Source organism: Nicotiana sylvestris, chromosome 8 (genome assembly GCF_000393655.2).
Source record: "Nicotiana sylvestris chromosome 8, ASM39365v2, whole genome shotgun sequence".
NCBI classification, from domain to species: Eukaryota; Viridiplantae; Streptophyta; class Magnoliopsida; order Solanales; family Solanaceae; genus Nicotiana; species Nicotiana sylvestris.
This window is the reverse complement of record NC_091064.1, coordinates 123,729,137-123,748,665: the sequence shown is the minus strand read 5'-3', so window position 1 is coordinate 123,748,665 and position 19,529 is coordinate 123,729,137. Positions and strand designations below refer to the sequence as shown.

The window sequence follows — 19,529 nt, the reverse complement described above, 5'->3', positions numbered from 1 at the left end:
AGAATTCCAAGAACTTCCAAGAACGTAAGTTCTATAGCCTTGACAAGATCAAAGTAACAACGTCTTGATTTATGGAAGAAATCAAACGCCTTTACTTAAAAAGCAAATCAAAACAATAGATTCGGATCTTGACCACTTTACGAGTAACTTGAGACAACAATTAATAACTAGTATTAATCGCCTTCTAAGAATACCACAAAGGAATCAAAGATATCATAAAAGAGAAGTAATCTTACTACCTTGAACTAAGAACTAGTAAAGGTTGAAAGATAAATCTCAAAGCACAAGTAACAAAGGTTCAAAAGAACTCTCAAAGTATGATATACTTAATCAATAAATGTTGTATCTTATGAATGAGAAGAACTCCCTATTTATAGGAGTACTAAGTCATAAAAGTCCTTAAAATTAGGTAGGGTGGTTGCTAAGGCATACAAAGTCATTACAATTAGGTAGGGTGGTTGCTAAAGAGTAAGAAAAGTCATTAAAATTAGGTGAGGGCGGCCAAGACCCTTTGGGGCAGATTTGGGCCTTAAAACAACTAGTTTGGGCCATTGGTTTGGACTCCAATTGGGCTCCTTTTGAAACACCCCCTTTTGGACCTCTTTTAAACTTATTTTGAGCCCTTTTTGATGGACTTCAAGGGCTAATTTGGTGACCCAATCTTCCTCCTCTTGGACTTCAATTTGGACCACCATATAATTGTAAAATTTGGACAATTTATTTCCTTTGGTCTTGAGCTCTTCCTCTACAATTGAAAGCTTCTTTATTTGCCATTGAAGTCTAGCAACCTTAGTTTGCAACTCTTTAGCTTGAGATCTTGTATATGGCCTTGGAGCTTCCAAAACTCTATCCTTGTCCTTGATGCTATCACCTAGCCAATTCACATCCTTTATCCTTGAGCTCTTCCTCCCAATTAATAACTTCTTCATTTGCACTTGAAGTCTAATGATCTTGTTTTGTAATTCTTTAGCTTGAACTCTTATTAAAGGCCATCTTTGAGATTCAAAAGCTTCTTGCATTCATGTTTCGAGTAGCTTACAAGATGAACCAGTGTATCGTTTGTGTACCTGGTATTGTCAATACAAGAAGAAGAAGGTCAGCAAAGTAGTATGTAACACAGCAACATACAGCAGCAGAAAGCCCAACACAGTAGCTTCAACACCTCAATCCAGAAATCCCAGCAACACGGAGAAAACTAGTAAAAATTGAGAAGAAAAATAGTGCGGAAATCTCTCTTTGTTTTTTCTTTCTAGATTTGAACTCTCTATGGTGTTCTTCCGCTCTCAATATTTCAAAAAAATTGGTTCTATCTTTTTTATTCTCTCCAAAATGAATTCTGTCCCTGTATATTCTGTGTATCCAGAGTGTATATCGAGTGTATACTGCTCTCTCCGCCCCCTCTTTTTTCTTCTCTCTATCTAGTTTTTCCTCTTTTTTCCCACTCCCTTTTCCTAAATTTTCTCTTCTATTAATAGCAAAATTTTCGAAATTTTAAGATTTATTTTTTATTTTTTTATTTTTTTAATTAAAAGAAATCCCACTTACAAATTGCTTTTATTTTTTTAGAAAAAGAAATCCCACCTTTATTTACTTTTATTTTTAAAATTCCAACTTTAATTACTTTATCTTATTTAAAATCCCACTTTTTATTTTTTTTAAAAGAGAATCTCACTTTATTTAACTTTTCTTTAAAAAACAAACCACTATCTTTTCTTTTTCTTTTAAAAATGCTACTTTCAATTACTTTAAATTTTTTAAATTTTCAGATACCTTTATATTTATTTTTTAATTCCAACCTTATTTTACTTTTAAATTTTTTAAAACTTTTTACTTTTTTTAAATTTTCTACATTCTTTTACTTTTTTTTATTTTTTTATTTTTTATCTATTTTTTATATATATTTTTTTATTCAATACTTCCCTTTTTCTTATTTTTTTAAATCATTCCCGAAATTATTATTTTTGTTTTAAAAAAAATATTTTCGGATTTTTTTATATAAAAAAACAAAAAATAATAATAAAAATATTAATAGTGATAATTCAGCTTTTAATTTTTTTGGTATTTTTATCCTATAATAAAAAGTGTAATAAAGCTAAAATAATAGTAGGTTAAAACCCCCTAAAATATTTACATAAAAGAAGTGATAAAAAAAATTAAATGTTGTCAAAAATTAGGTGTTCACAGCTGCCCCTCTTTGCTCGAAAACACGAAGAGCTTTCGGGCAAAGATAAAGTGAACAATACGACTAATTTTTGATCATATCGTTATTCAAAATAGGAAGAAAATAAAAAAGGAAAGGCGCAACTGAGTCCTAGTTTTGGACAGCCTACATATCCCTAGTTATAAGGGAATCAGGTCGCATGTAGTTCAGAAAGTTTTGGTAGCTGGGACTACCATGGGATTGCGATGTTACTGTTACTGCTGTTGCGTGCTGTTACCACTACTTTTCGATCTCCTTATTACACCATTGCTAGAAAGAAAACAAGAAGTTATACTAAGCTATGATCTATGAATTACAAAGATTTATTCTCGAGCTTGGTTATGTGATTGTTGCTTCCTTGTTGCTTTGTATTTCCTCTGGTATTTTTTTACTTCTAGCTCGACTTGTGGTCTTCCTTCTGATTTCTGCTGGGGATTTTTGTTGTAACCCTCTGCTTTACTGACTTCAAACTTCAATGTATTCTCCTGTTCTGCAAGTGGGCTCCTGACTCCACCTTGACTTTTGAAAGATGACTCACCCTCCATTCTCCAGGAGGGCTCCTGACTTCTTCAACAATCTTGGAATTTAATGTCATTCCTCTCTTCAGGCGGGCTTCTGACTTCAACTTTAAAAATAAAATGTCATTCCTTTCTTTAGGTTGGCGAGATTTCAACAACTTTTAAAAATAAAACGCCTTTCCTCTCTTCAGGCGGTCTCCTGATTTCAACTTTAAAAATAAAATGTCATTCCTTTCTTTAGGTTGGCGAGATTTCAACAACTTTTAAAAATAAAACGCCTTTCCTCTCTTCAGGCGGGCTCCTAATTTCAACAACAACTTTGAAAATAAACGTCATTCCTCTCTTCAGGCGGGCTCCTGACTTCAAACAAACAACTTTTAAAATAAACTTCATTCCTCTCTTCAGGCAGGCTCCTGACTTCAACAACAACTTTAAAAATAAAATGTCATTCTTTTCTTTAGGTTGGCTCCTGACTTCAACAACAACTTTAAAATAAAAATGTCATTCCTTTCTTTAGGTTGGCGAGATTTCAAACAACTTTTAAAAATAAAATGTCATTCCTTTCTTTAGGTTGGCGAGATTTAAACAACTTTAAAAATAAAACGCCTTTCCTCTCTTCAGGCGGGCTCCTGACTTTGACAACAACTTTTAAAAATAATTCAGCCTCCGTTCTCCAGGTGGGCTCCTGACCTCAACAACAACTGAACATTGATAATCTTAAGAAAACTAAAAAAAATGACTCCCTTTTTTTCAAATTCAAACTTCTTCTTTTTCAAATTATCCTAGGAGAAAATTCATCAGACTAGATTTTGATCCTAGGAGAAGATTCATCCGACTAAGATTTTATTATATTATCTTGGGAGAAAAATTCCATCGGACCAAGATTTTGACTCTAGGAGATAAATCGTCAAACTAGGTCCATTTTGTTGTGATCTTAGGAGAAAGATTCATCGGACTAAGATTTGATATCTTAGGAGAAAATTTCATCGGACTAAAATTTCTATCTTAGGAGAAAAATTCATCGGACTAAGATTTGATATCTTAGGAGAAAAATTCATCAGACTAAAATTTGATATCTTAGGAGAAAGATTCATCGGACTAAGATTTGATGTCTTAGGAGAAAATTTCATCGGACTAAAATTTCTATCTTAGGAGAAACATTCATCGGACTAAGATTTGGTATCTTAGGAGAAAATTTCATCGGACTAAGATTTGATATCTTATCTTGGGAGAAAAAAATTCCATCGGACCAAGATTGTGACTCTAGGAGATAAATCGTCAAACTAGGTCCATTTTGTTGTGATCTTAGGAGAAAGATTCATCGGACTAAGTTTTCTATCTTAGGAGAAAAATTCATCGGACTAAGATTTGATATCTTAGGAGAAAATTTCATCGGACTAAGATTGTATCGGGAGGGAAATTCATCAGATTAGGACTTTTTATCCTAGGAGGAAAATGTAAAGATCAATGATTTGAGAAACTTACCTTTTTAATTTCTTCTTTTCTTTTCTTTTTCCTTTGCGCTGCTTTGTTCCTGTTTCAACTCTCAAGCAAAGAAAAATTTATCAGTTTTAAAATGGTGGCCGATTTGTGGCTTTGCTGGGGATGGCTTCCTCCTTTAAAAGCTGGTGTTGTCTTCCCACGAGACTGTTGGGGATAATGATGTTGGGGAATTACTTACTTGCTTGCTGGGGATAATACCACTAGGGGAGTCTACTTTCTTCCCCTCCTTCAAATATTTTTTTTCTCTCAACACTGCTGGGGATAAAAGTGTTATCTTCTTGGGATAACGTTGTTGAGGATAACGCTGCTAGGGAATTTTATCCCTTCAAATCGATGTTTCATTCTTCTGGAAGCTGCTGGGGATGATAATGGCTTTTGCTTTTCTAAACACCAGTTTCATCTCTTTGGTTCTGTCCGCTGGGGATACAACTCCTTTTATTAAAACTCATTATTTTCTTTCTTTCAACACTGATGGGGATAACACTGGTTCAAAACCCACTTACCTTAAGACTGGTGTTATCTTTCTTCCTCCCCATGTGGATACCTGACTTCCAGAAAATTTTCAAAAATAAAAACAATTCTGCCCTAGTTTGATAATCTTCTTTATGACATGCCTTTCCGCCATCAATGCCATTTCCTTTAAGATTCGACTGTGGTGGTTGGTTGTGATACTCCTACTGGGGATGGCTTTTCCCTTTCTCCTTCCCTGCTCTGCATTCAAAAAACTTGTTGGGATGATATTATTTGCTGGGGATGATCCCTTTCTGCTGGGGATATCCCTCTTTTTTTGTGGCACAGCTCGGAAACTGGCATTTCTCTGACCTTTTAGTCTCATATGAATTTCCCAAATCATGCTCATTGCTCTCCGCGTTGTTCTTTCTTGATTTGTCCCCGGGCCTTGGCCTTGAGGTTTATAACCTTTGATTTCGGCGAGGATATCCCTCTTGACACTCGTCAATCCTTTTGTCAATTCCCTCTTGCTGGGAATATATTTCTTGACACTGGCCTCGCGCTTGTTCCTTGCTGACTATACCACTTGGATGTACTAGTCAGATCTCGTCTTGCATAATTGGAAAGCTGATGGCAGATTTTGAAGTCATTACTCGTTCTGACCAAACAGACTCTATTGGGGAATTTTTCTATGAAAGGAGAAAGATAAAAAGGAACAGAATAAAAGACAAAGGAAAGAGATGACTCTCTAATGAGGAAACTATAAAATAAAAACCTATCAAATGTGGATACCAACTCTAATGGTCATGACATGCACATATGGCCTGTCCTTCGTCGTTAATCGCTTTTCACAACTTTTGTCTGGTGATTTCCATCTGATTCTCAATCTTTATTCGACTTGTAGTGCCCGAATGGTTTTCACTGTCAAGCCTCTCTCATTTTTTTTTAAACTTTCATCGCCTTATAGTGCCCGTGAAGATTTTCACCGATAAGACTCTCTCATTTGTATCACTTTCCAGCTGGGGATTTGGAGTGTTGCCGGTATGACTCTTTCTGCTGGGGATTAGAGTCCTTTTTGCTGTGGAACAGAGTGTTATGTTCACCGGCAAGACTCTCATTTGTCTGACTTGACATCTTTTGAAGACTGATCAGAAGGTCTTTCTTTGGACCGTAATGTGGGTTTTGGATAGGCTAGAAAGAAAGGGTATTAAAGGCTCAAAAATAAATTTGGGGTTCAAAATTACAACCTTCGGAACCATATTTGTTTACAACAAGCGCAACTCTTGCCCCAGTTTTTAGTTTGGGGATTTTTATTTTTGTTATACTATGTTACACTATGCACATTATGCACCCTATGACCGAGTCGTGATGCGCCTACGTATCCTCTTTGAGGAATCAGGTCAAACGGAGTTCCCAATTCCTCTGTTTTCTTCTGACTTTCTTTTGTTTTTTTGTTATCATTTTTCTTTTCTTCTTTTTTTTTCCACGTTTGTGTTTCTAACCTTTGCTACTGATTCCGAACGAGGGGTATGAAAGAAAATAAATAAGGCTCAAAAGGGGTAACGAATGATAAAGTGTTTAGGTAGCAGAACAAAATGCCTTCGTCATTCCAGTCTTCAAAACATGCCAAGTGCAAACAACACAATTAAACATCGCAACATTAAATATCCACGAATTCACCTTTTTATTTGTCATTTTTAAAACAACGCTGGGCAATACTCTCACTTTCATCACCACGAATGGCCCCTTTGTCAATATGGCCAATTTGCTTTTACGGTTTTCTTTATATTTTACCTCATCCCAGTTTCACACGGTTCGGGCTTCAAATGATCTCAAACTATTCTTATTTTCAAAGGGGTCCCGATCATCCCCAAATGGCTTTACGATCAACTTTTAAGATTAGGCCTAAACTGTGTGCGCATGTCATGTCACTAGAATCGGCGTTGAACAAAAGCAAAGCAAAAGGGTAAAGAAAACTAAACAAAGAAGATGACTAGAGATAATAAAAGACCGGAATTTGCATTTAGACAAACGATAGAACTGTTTAAACAACAAAATAAACAGTTACAACCCTAAAACCAAACCAGATAACACCACATTAGGTACTAGACAAATAAAAGGATAAGGGGGTTTGACCACAAGACAATACCCGGATTACAACCCAGAAATAATCCGGACGACAGAAATGACAACAAAATAAACCACCAAAACTCCTCTCTGGCTGACCAGGAGATGGAGCGCCTTTCCAATTGCCAAACACAGTGTTTTAGCCATTGAGTTCTGCATCATCATTGCCAAGACCATTACCAACTTCAATATCATTATCACCAGTTAGCAGCTTCCCAGGATGACTCTCAAACTCCATGTCACCAGGCATCCTCCCCATAAAGTGTTCATCATGATGTGCAGGTAAAGGATTCTGCGCGATATTCTGGGTGTCACTATCTTGGATCACAATCAGATTTTCCTGGATCATCCTTTCTATTTCTCTTTTCAAATCCCGACAACTTTCAACATTGTGCCCCTGGGCATTGGAATGGTATTCACACCTTTTAGAAGGGTCAAAGCTTCTTGCACGTGGGTCCACATGATTTGGAGGAATAGATGCAATCATGTCGTGATGCTTTAACCTCTCAAATAAGCTTTCATAGGACTCTCCTATTGGTGTAAAATTATCTTTCAACCTTCGTTCCCCTTTATACCTCTGGCTTGGATGTGGGTTATAGGGCACCTGAAAGTTATGTGGAGGCTTCTGGAGATTTTGTGACGCTCGTGCTCGCCTTCTGGGGCGTTTTGGTGGCCGGGCAACATACTGAGGTGGAACAATAGAGTGTTGTGGGTTCTGAGGGGGATAATATTGATCAGGGGATTCATAGAAAACTTGAGGAGGTTGCTCATACCTTCGAGATGTTCTCTTAGGACCTCTTCTTGACCCTGATGTCATCATGATTTCTTCAATCTTCTCATTTGTGTCGCAAAAATTATCAGACTCAACCCGGACAGCGTGAGTTGCGGCTTTAAAAACTGCTTGACTTATAATTTTTCCTGTCTTAAGACCATTCTCTATCATTTCTCCCATTTTGATTGCTTCCGAGAAGGATTTGCCAACTGCGGACATCATGTTCTGAAAGTAATCTGGCTCTTGCGCTTGAAGGAAGACAGTTATTAGCTCGTGGTCATCCATGGGTGGCTTAACTCGAGCTGCTTGCTCTCTCCATTTAATGGCATATTCCCTGAAACTTTCACTTGGTTTCTTCTTCAGGTTTGAAAGGGAAATGCGGTCTGGGGCAATGTCGATGCTGTATTGGAACTGTTTGACAAATGCTTGTGCCATGTCGTCCCAGACATACCAGCGAGACGTGTCTTGATCCATAAACCATTCGGAAGCTACTCCCGTAAGGCTTTCCACAAAATAAGCCATCAACAATTCTTCATTTCTTCCCGCACCTCTCAGTTGATTGCAATACCTTTTCAGGTGGGCAATGGGATCTCCATGTCCATCGTACTTTTCAAATTTGGGAGTCTTGAAACCAGGCGGCAAGTGGACATCGGGGAACATACATAGATCTTTGAAGGCAACACTCTTTTGACCAGACAACCCTTGCCTGTTTTTCAACCATTGTTCTAAGTTTTTCACTCTTTGGGTCATTTCTTTTCAGTATTCTATTTTTCTTCGGCACAGTAGACTCTTGTTGAACCCTCTAACTCTAAGTCTCTTGAGCATTTGTAACAACTTTGATGTCAGTTATCATTTTCTTTGGATCTTGTGTTTCCATCTTACCACAAACCGACCAACTCAACTTTCTTCATAATTCAAAACAAAACATGTTAGAATGGACTCAGTCGGTTCTTATTATTAGCAACATCTTTTTCCTTTTTTCGATTTTTTTTTCCGATTTTTGTCATTTTTTTTTGTTGTGGTCGAATCTTATGGAGATTGCCTACGTATCATGACTCCGCATGAATCAGACCTTGCGTAGTTCGGACCAAATGAAAGGTAACAACAATGAGACATTTTTTTCTTTCTCAATTTTCATAATAAAACAAACTAGGTTTCAAAGGTTGAAAGATGACCAACAAACTCAAAAATCAAACAACCCACATATTCTAGTCAAAAGATTTATAACCTCAAAACAAAAAGGCCAGCTTCCTTTCCCCGTTTGACAAATGCAACCAAACGGCTATTTTTGCAAATGTGGTCCCTTCCCAATTTCACATGAATTTTGAGGCCGGGGAGGATTATTTTATGACACTTTACAAACTTGTCCGTTCTTTTACGAAAATAGTCTTTCGACAACTGAAAGATACTCTAAGGCTATTTCGGCAAGAACGGTTTAAGACGCAGCCGAAGCTGGCTCGGCTTATTTTTGACAAAAAAAATCCAAACGGTATTCACCTGACTGCTGACTCTTTTTTTTTCAAATTATAATAAAAACCTGGTGTTGCAAACACGGCCCTTCAGCGCCTCAGGGATGAAGATTTTTAAGGCTGTGTGGGTCAACTGGACCAAATCTTAAAAAATGACCCAAAGGTGGTTGTTTATGCAAAGTCAGCCTTCCGGCGTCCCTTTCGGGAACATTCGGCTATGTCTTGATAAAACAGCGTCACCCGACTTCTTAAAAATTTGACATATATATATATATTTATTTATTTTGCTATTTTTTACAAAATGGGAGGTTGGACATCACCCGACTTATTTATGACAAAATTAAAATTTTGACATGTTTTTTTTGTATTTATTTGTTTTAGGCTATTTTAGCAAAAGGGGGGTTGGACCCGATGAGGGTTGCCTACGTATCTCACATCCGGTGAGAATCAAACCCGCGTAGTTCGGACAGATCATGAATAAGTAAATGAACTAACTTTTTTTTTTTTGATGGAAAGACTTATAAAGAAGAAAGGGAGCATTTTTGCAAAGAAGGATTTCTAAGAAAATATTTTTGGAATTTTACTTTCAATGAAAGAAATGCTTCTAAAAGTATTTTTTTTTTTGAATTTTCTTTTCAATTTTGAAAGAAGAAGAAAATATTTTCGGATTTTTTATTTTATTATATATATATATATATATATATATATATATATATATATATATATATATATATTTTTAAAATAATTAAAAAGACTTTCTAAAGAAGTCAATAATGGAAAATATTTTTGGATTTTTTGTTTTGAAAATTGGGGGTCTAAAAAACTTTTCTAGACTTTTTGGCAAGACAAATATTTTTGCAACAAATAAAAATATATATACATTTTTTGGAAATAAAGAAAAACTTTTTGGATTTATATATATATATATATATATATATATATATATATATATATATATATATGCAACAAATAATAAAACCACTTTCAACGCCCGACTCTTTTTATTATTTTTTTTTTATTTTGGCATTTTCATAAACAAATAAATAAATAAAAAAACCATTTTAAAAACAAGACTCTTTTTCATTTCATTTTTATGGCAAGACAAACTATTTTTTTTTCTATTTTTTTTTTTGAAAAACAAGACAGAACAACGCTTTTTTTTCTATTTTTCCTTTGCTTTTAATAAAACAAACTAATAAGACATTTTTTTTCATTTTCTCAAAATTTCGGCAGAGTTTTGACAGTATTTGGGCATTGGATTTTTTTCAAAAATAAACAATCAATTCCCTAACAGCTATTTTTTTTTCTTTTCAATTTCAACATATTATTCCTGATATTCAAAAGTTAGTCAACACACAAGTCCGAATCAAATAAATGCGCAAGTAGCAGCAAGTAAGATGCATCAGGATGGTCATTTTCATTTTTTGGTACACCTGTCCTAGACAGACTCAACCCCTGTGTTGAGCCTCCAAAGTCAAGTGCACGTGATGCAAACAAACGTTCCTACTAGGGATCCGGCATGAAGCTGAGTTATTCTACGTGAAAAACCTGAGGCATATTGTTCTAGACCTGGCTTACCCAAGTGGACAGCTTGAGCCGAAGTGGGGGCAACGTACCGGGAGCACGAAAGTCTACCCGGCCTAGTTACTTGTCCCAACTTCGTCTTATTTGGTATGAGTTCTAATAGAAAGGTGGGTCACGCGCACGTGTGCACCATAAATTCAGAGGACTCGGAAAGAAGAAGGGTTTCGTAGCAGTTTTATATACACAATTCAGATAATATTAAAGCGGTAAAAAGCAACATTTAGCACATTAAGCATAAACATGTAAAAATCAGATAATAAATAAAGCCAACTATAACAGTTATTTTAAGCTCGAATTTCTAACCCTGAACCAGTGGTTCTGGGTTACTAGATCCCCAGTAGAGTCGCCAGAGCTGTCACACCTCCTTTTTCCGCCCCCGCGAGGGGTGAAGGAGTTTTTCCAATTAAAGGACAATCGAAACGGGATTTGTTTATTTATTTCAGAGTCGCCACTTGGGAGATTTAGGGTGTCCCAAGTCACCAATTTAATCCCGAATCGAGGAAAAGAATGACTCTGTATTACAGTCCGCGAACCAGAAATCCGGATAAGGAATTCTGTTAACCCGGGAGAAGGTGTTAGGCATTCCCGAGTTCCGTGGTTCTAGCACGGTCGCTCAACTGTCATATTCGGTTTGTTTATCTGATTTTATACAATTATGAGCTCATGTGCAAGTTTTAACTTTTAACCGCTTTCGTCATTATTATTATATATTTTTTCAAGAATTGCAACATCATGGAAATACATCTCCAACCACGTCACATCAATGCACCCGTGGTTGTTGGCACATTTCAACTCTGTTGAGATTTGGATTTGGGTCACATAAATGTGCACCCGAGTTTTAAGAAAATTAAATTATTAAAAGGCGTGCCTTAAGCGACTAGCGTATCATTTACTTTGGGTAGGGCCGTGAAATTTTGCTAAATGGTCTATCCCAAAGTCTAAGCAATTTTAAAGCAAATATTTACCGAGGGCCCCACAATTTTGTATTTTTATTCGGTGAGGCTCATCTCATTCTTATTTTTTAAAGGAATTTGCAACGTCATGGACATGCATCTCGGACCACGTCACAATCAATGTACCCGTGATTAGAGACACATTTCGACTCCGTTGAGATTTGGATTTGGGTCACATAAATGTGCACCCGAGTTTAAGAATGTAATTTAATTAAATCGCGTCTAAAGAGTCTAACGCGTTATTATCTTTGGGGAAGGCAGTGAAATTCACTAAACAGTCCATCCCGAATTCTAAGTATTTATTATGACCAATTATTGAGGGCCCCGCAATTTGCATTTTTATTTGGCGAGGCTCGTCTCATTATTTATTTATTTTTAAAAAAAAGATAATCTTAGAATGACTACATTTTTTTATTTTTCGTTTTTCTCTAAAATAAATGAAGAAAATGTCCTACTTTATTTACATACTTTCGAGTTATTATAGTTAAGTTTCGAAAGTGAGTCGTTTAAAGAGTTTACATGGGCAGCGCATAGAATGTTCTACATACAGACAGTAAAAGAAAGAAAAGACTACATTAAACTACAACTTAAAATCTTTCTCATTTTTTGCATTCATGTTTCGAGTAGCTTACAAGATGAACCAATGTATCATTTGTGTACCTGGTATTGTCAATATAAGAAGAAGAAGGTCAGCAAAGTAGTATGTAACACAGCAACATACAGCAGCAGAAAGCCCAACACAATAGTTTCAACACTTCAATCCAGAAATCCCAGCAACACGGAGAAAACTAGTAAAAATGGAGAAGAAAAATAGTGCGAAAATCTCTCTTTGTTTTTTCTTTCTAGATTTGAACTCTCTATGGTGTTCTTCCGCTCACAATATTTCAAAAAATTTGGTTCTATCTTTTTTATTCTCTCCAAAATGAATTATGTCCCTGTATATTCTGTGTATCCAGAATGTTTATCGAGTGTATACTGCTCTCTCCGCCCCCTCTTTTTTTTCTTCTCTCTATCTAGTTTTTCCTCTTTTTTCCCACTCCCTTCTTCCTAAATTTTCTCTTCTATTTATAGCAAAATTTTCAAAATTTTCAGATTTATTTTTTTATTTTTTTATTTTTTTAATTAAAAGAAATCCCACTTACAAATTGCTTTTATTTTTTTAGAAAAAGAAATCCCACCATTATTTACTTTTATTGTTAAATTTCCAACTTTAATTACTTTATCTTATTTAAAATCCCACTTTTAACTTTTTAAAAAGAGAATCTCACTTTATTTAACTTTTCTTTAAAAAAACAAACCACTATCTTTTCTTTTTCTTTCAAAAATGCTAATTTCAATTACTTTAAATTTTTAAAATTTTCAGAAACCTTTATATTTATTTTTTAATTCCAAACTTCTTTTACTTTTTAATTTTTTAAAAATTTCCACAAAACTTTTTATTTTTTTAAATTTTCTACATTCTTTTACTTTTTTTTTAAAAGAGAATTCCACCTATTTTTTATATATATTTTTTTTATTCAATACTTCCCTTTTTCTTATTTTTTTAAATCATTCCCGAAATTATTATTTTTGTTTTAAAAAAATATTTTCGGATTTTTTTTATATAAAAAAAAACAAAAATAATAATAAAAATATTAATAGTGATAATTCAGCTTTTAAGTTTTTTTGGTATTTTTATCCTATAATAAAAAGTGTAATAAAGCTAAAATAATAGTAGGTTAAAACCCCTAAAATATTTACATAAAAGAAGTGATAAAAAAAATTAAATGTTGTCAAAAATTAGGTGTTCACAGTCTGCATATGGGTTAGTGTAAAATAATGAAAGAGGGAGGTGGTCTTACCTTATTGAGGGGTGCGCAGGCAATGTTTCGAGGCCTGGTGTGTTCCTGTTGTATGGAGCGAGGACCCGGTACGGTCCTCTACTGTGTTTAATCGGACTTAGCCGAAAGCGTAGTTTGATTACCCTTTGACTCTTTCGAGAGTGAGGATATTGGTGTCGGCGCCATGTTACGTAACGCGAACACTTCCCTTGTCGTGTGTTGTTCCCCGTAGACGGTTTTAATTCCATCCTTTGCTGGCGATTTCATCATTTGGTGAAGAGGGGATGGTATCGCTCTCATGCGGTGTGTCCGTGGCCGTCCGAATAAGGCATTTATACCTCGCATCTCCTTTGATGACATGGAATTTGATGTTCTGGTCTGCGCCGGTCGTGCAGACTGAGAGAATGGTCTCTCCTTTCGTTGTTTCGATCGCCATGTTGAATCCGTCAAGGATTCGAAAAGGGGGCATGATTTGGTCTAGCAGTCCGAGCTGCTCTATCACTCTTGACCTGATAATGTTGGTCGAGCTACCTGGATTCACAAGCGCACATTTTATTCGAAATGGATGAATGAAGAAAGACGTTGCTAGTGCGTTGTTATGAAGTTGGGGCGAGGTTTCGGAGCCTTCCCTGCTGAATGTGAGGGCAACTTCGGGTACGTATCCCCGGGTTCGTCTTTCTCTGGCGATGGATATTTGTGTCCTCCTCTTTACAAGTTCCCGGGGAGTATCGACGCCCCTCCAATATCATGATATCATGTCGTAGCCCATTTGATTTGTTCTTCTTGGTCACCTTTCTTTCTCGGAACTGAACTTAAGCCCGATCGCTCAAAAGTTCTCGGTTGTGACTTTTATGGAGTAGCTTGGCTACTTCCTTTCGGAGTTGGTGGCAATCTTTGGTCCTATGGCCATGCGTATTATGAAGTTCACATACCAAGTTGTGATTCCTCTAGGAAGGATCCGACTAAATAGGCCGGGGCCATTTGGCGTCCCTGGTTTTGCTGATGGTGAACACGATGTCCGATGCAGCGACGTTGAAGTTGTATTCTGATAGGCAAGGTGCCCCCGTTGGCCTTGTGTCTCTGTCGAATCTGGCTCTGTTGATGAGCCTTCGAGGATATTGTCCTCGATCCATTCTCCGACCGTTGCGAGGTAGGTTGCACCTCGGGGCATTCCTCCTATCTTCGATGTACTGCGGGTATCTTTCTTTGTTTGATTTTGACTCCTTCGCCAGGAGTCTGCTCGGATATACTGAGCCCGAGGGGGCTCCCAACTGGTCATCCTCGGCCCTGATTTCTGACTGGTACTGATTGTGGACGTCCGACCAGGTCACAGCTGGATACTTGATCAAGTTCTGTTTCGACTGTTTTGAAGCCACCGAGCTTCGTTCGTTCAGACCTTGGGTGAAAACCTGTACTGCCCAATCGTCGGAGACTAGCGGTAGCTCCATCCGTTCCATTTGAAAGCGAGACACGAATTCCCGCAACGTTTCATTCTCTCTTTGCTTAATTTTGAAAACGTCAGATTTCTTCGTTGCTACTTTGAGGGCACCGGCGTGTGCCTTTGTAGAGGGGTCTGCTTGCATGGCGAATGGATCTATGGAGTTAGAAGCCAAGTTGTGATACCACATCGCGGCCCCCTTTGAGAGTGTTTCCCCGAACTTTTTCAGAAATACGAACCCGATCTCATCGCTCTTTATGCCGTTGCCTTTCGCTGCGCAAGTGTAGGAAGTAACGCATTCATCGGGGTCTGATGTCCCATTGTACTTTGGGAGTTCCGGCATTCTGAATTTCTTGGGAATGGGTTTCAGAGCCGTTTCCTCTAGGAACGGCCGTTGTGCGAACTTCTTCGAATCTACACCCTTCAAAACCGGGGGTGAACCCGGGATTTGGTCGACTCTGAAGTTATAGGTTCCGATCTTCTTGTCGTTGGCTGCTATCACTTTCTCGCCCGACTCGATACTTTTAGTGAGGTCCTCGAGTGTTTTCACGATGGCAGGGTCGGCTATTGATCTGTTGTTGTTGCTTGCTCTCTCCGATACTTGTTCGACCGGGGGAATAGTTTTCGGTGCTACCGTGCTAGGAGTCTTCGGATGGCTTTGCAGCTGAGCGATAGCTAGCTGTTGTGCCTGCAACATTTTGAAAATAACATGAAGACTAACTCCTTGTTCATCCCGAGCTGGGGTCTTTTGGGCTTCCTGTTGGTCGCCATGTTGTATGCTCCTATCGGTGTGCGAGTTTTCATCGACCTGCTGTGCGTCTCGCGAACCCGCGTCCTCTGGAATCGGTCTAGGTGCGTTATCGGGGTTTTGCAGTGGCGTGCCAATAACTGGAATGGCCACACCGTTTTCTCTGTGGTTTTCAAGGTTGTCGTTCTCAACTCTGTTCACTGAGCCGGACATTTTAACCTGAAATCGAAGATCTTGGACAAGAAAATGTGTGAAAGATAACTTGCGTTGTGTAATGAAAACCAGCAAGAAAATAATCACTATTATTGCCAAACTGTTTACCGTGAAAATGGTAATAACAATTAAATTTGTTGATGGGACTCTAAAAATGCGTGATCTATTTTTATGCTAGTTGTTAAAGAAGTTGATGCTAGATATGTGAAGCTTAACGACAGTTATAATCGAACCGAGGGGCTAGCCGTCCGGGCCTCGGACTAACCGGTGAAGGGCCTCGAGGTTAATGCCTGGGCTCGGGCTCGAGCTGTCGGGGGTAACCGGGAAGGGACTAACAGTTGGAATATAATTAAAGCAGGCTCTTTATGGACGATACCAAGCGATAAATGAAGAACAAGTATGAAAGTAATAAGCAATAACAATAGCGTCGAGAGAATATATTAGAGAGAAAACAGAGAGTTGTTATTGATCTTGTGTAGAATAGTTGGAGCAACAGCAGCACCTTACAAAGTGGTGAGGATCCCCTTTATATAGGAGGGGAATCCCGTCATAGTACAAAATACATTAATTGCAAAGGCATGGAGATGGGACGGCTAGACGCGACGCCTTGATACAGGCTCTGGGTAGGCCGACTTTGTCTCTTAGCCGTGTGTCTTGGGAATTACCCATTTTACTCTAGCCTCGATTTGTATCCTCTTTAAGTCGAACCTCGACGAGCTCCGGGGGAGGGAACTCGGTCACACCTTCGCGTCCTCGGGGTTTCGAGGTGTTCTTCTGAAGTGACTCGATAGCAAAAAAATTAGACCCTCTGATTTCGCCGTATACATTAGTTTTTCAATCCCTCTACAAAATTTATTTGATTACTAATTGGGATGGAATACCTGAAAAATGTTGTCTAATATAAACGAATATTTCCAATAAAAATTCTATATGTTTGCAAAAGGAAAAGTCTGAAACATGAAATAGGATGCAGGAAATAATTAAATCATGATAACAAAGTTATAACACTTTTTTATGTATCAGTCAAACATATTTAAATCAGTACCAGTATGAGTTATAACACCAAACAAAAATAGAGAATAGCTACATTATCAACATACCTATTTACATGTTCCGACGTGTCCAACTCCACATTGTCAATATTTTATCTTTTCTGTTTCTTCTTCTTCTTGGTTGATATATCCAAATTGCCATTGCCTAATAAAAGCTCTTCCGTTATCACCTACCATCCATGAGCAAGAGATGCAGGCGAGGATTCCTGAAAACAAATATCAAACATCATATGAACGAAATAAAAATGACAATTTCTTAGCTTTCAGCATATCAGATTGATTCCATTTGGATTGATTAATTGTCTTCTGCAAGAAAGAATGTTTACAACATTTTACTACAGTCAATTATCTCTGATGTTCTGACCTTCCATAAGTAAAATTAAAGTAATCATAAAAATTCTTATTGCTCAATTAGGAAGTGCGAAGTTCATCTCTTACCTCTAAAATATGAGTCACCTACAAATCACTATCAAATAGCTTCTCCATTAAAAGCCTTTCTCCTTTCTTCCCCTTGAAATGGAAAAAAATTCAATGTGCCTCCGAAAACCTTTCAATTGCTTGAAAATAAAAGTTTAATTGAAGGTTTAGAACCCCAATTTCAAACCCTAGCCTAAAATCTCTAATTTCTTGATGAAATTATAATGTAAAAACATTACCTGCACCCAATAGTTTAGGAATCTTTGTTTGAAGTCGGAATTTAGTTCCCACACTGCAAATCTGCAATGGAACCCAAATAGAAGAAGATGAAATCAGGAAGCAAAAATCAAAAAGGAAGAAAACTTACCAGAAAGAGGAAAGGAAAAAGGCAGAAGAAAGAGCGCATTAGGTGCACTTAGCGCTTAAAAACACTTTTAGGTGGCTAAACTAATTTAAAAAATAAGCACTAATTTAAAAAATAAGCAGTTACGATTTTGAATAAGTAGAATTTTGTTTTAAAAAAAATATTTTAGGGATTGAATAGTTAATATTTTGGTCAAACTTAAAGTGTTTATAAGCTGAAATTTGATAAGTTGGGGGAGACCAACTATGACTTTTGACTTATTTTTGGATTATAAGCACTTAACTTATAAGCACTTTTAATTTTATCAAACGCGTAGATAAGCCAAAAAGTGTTTATAAACCAGTTTGACCAGCTTATAAGCTTAGCCAAACCTCTCAAAGATGAGTGAGAATTGAAAATATGAGTAGTTTTCTTTGATGGCAAAGAAGAACGAAAGAAAGGCCAAAAGCTAAACACACGTGGTGTTTCAATTTGGACACCCGGAAGTATACAAGTCCGTTCTTTTACCATAATACCCTATGAAGCAAGTGACATTTTACGGTAATACCCTTCATCATATGAAGGACCTTTCCTTATTATTAGTTAAGTTAAACTAGATGAGCCGGAGAAAGACTTTTGCTTTGGAATATTTACATACTTATACACTATTGGAAACTTCATTACCTTTCTTACTCAAGTTTAAATTTAATTACATCCTATATACAAATTTATCAATTATATACACTTTAGGAAATAAATGAGTATCCCTTTATATTAGAAATCAATTATTTTCCATCCTTATTCTCTCTCCCTCATGCGCTCTGTCACGACCCGAATTCTGCCTCCGTGAACTGTCGTGACGGCACCTAGTCTCTACGACTAGGTAAGCTTAACAATTTGCGGAAAAAGAAATTTAAAAGTACAACTAGTCATCCAACAGGTAAATACAGATAAAGTATTTAAAATGCCGCTCGGCATACACAATAATAATACTATCGACCAATAATAACACTCCTAAAACTCGAAATCTCATGAATCACAAGCTAAGAAAAAAAAATACATAAAGTTTCTAGCTCCAGAAGTCTAATAACAAGGAAATACAGGGAAAAAGCCTAAAACTAAAGGGAGGGTAGAGAGGGACTTCTAGGTCTGCGGACACGGAAGATATACCTTGAAGTCTCTGAATCGCCTCGCCTCACGGATAGTATGGTCGAGCAAAAGAACCTAGATCTCAACACAAAAAATATGTGCAGGAAAGGGCATAAGTACACCACAACGGTACCTAGTAAGTGTCAAGCCTAACCTCAGTCGAGTAGTGACGAGATCAAGTCAGGGCCCTACTGGTTATATATATATAACAAGGAAAAGTAATATGAAATGAGACAATATAATTAAATGCTAACAGTCAATAAGGATGAAATCACATAAAGAAATAACTCAATACACAGAGATAGCAACAGGGGATCTACCAGGATAGCGTCCCATACCCCCAAACGTAAATGTGCGGAGGATCTCCTCGGATATCGTCCCGTAGTCTAAATCGTAAATATGAAGAGGGATCTCCCGGAATACCGATCCGTAGTCCCAAAGTAAACATGCAGGGGGATCTCCCGGAATACCGATCCGTAGTTCCAAAGTAAATACACAACAGTCTCAAGAAAGAATTTTACAATTTCTATTCAAGTTCGTATTAGGAAAACAGGAAGATTTCTACTGTAAACATGCTACACAAAATCCAAGTAAGCAGTTAAAGCAGGTAAGGCAATTAAGTCATATAAGCATACTTTCCTAAGCTAAACATGAGGCTTCATATACTAGTGTTGCTCAGATAAAAGAAAATATAGATATTTACTTAATGAAAACGGGGTTTTTCAACAATTAGCACATGTACGCACTCGTCACCCACGTACACAACATTCATA

General features: G+C 37.0%; 1 protein-coding gene across 8 annotated transcripts; it reads right to left on the bottom strand.

Moving 5' to 3' along the window:
• Window positions 1-1,048: 1,048 nt before the first annotated feature.
• Window positions 1,049-18,029, bottom strand: LOC104231766 (uncharacterized). 8 transcript variants are annotated; one of them, XR_011401855.1, is made up of 4 exons: window positions 17,504-17,719; window positions 17,286-17,357; window positions 16,896-17,053; window positions 1,049-1,067 (listed from the first exon to the last, which is right to left on the bottom strand). XR_011401855.1 is itself a non-coding variant. In XM_070155634.1 (4 exons), exon 4 carries the CDS (start codon window positions 15,793-15,795, stop codon window positions 14,359-14,361), a length of 1,437 nt encoding a protein of 478 aa, XP_070011735.1. In that variant the 5' UTR covers window positions 15,796-16,676; window positions 16,896-17,053; window positions 17,286-17,394; window positions 17,504-18,029; the 3' UTR covers window positions 13,312-14,358. The 8 variants fall into 8 exon arrangements, 6 of the variants coding, with proteins under 6 accessions (XP_070011735.1, XP_070011736.1, XP_070011732.1 ...); XR_011401854.1 differs by lacking the exon at window positions 1,049-1,067 and adding an exon at window positions 12,015-12,236 and having other exon boundaries at window positions 17,504-17,714; XM_070155634.1 differs by lacking the exon at window positions 1,049-1,067 and adding an exon at window positions 13,312-16,676 and having other exon boundaries at window positions 17,286-17,394; window positions 17,504-18,029.
• Between the last annotated feature and the right edge of the window lie 1,500 nt (window positions 18,030-19,529).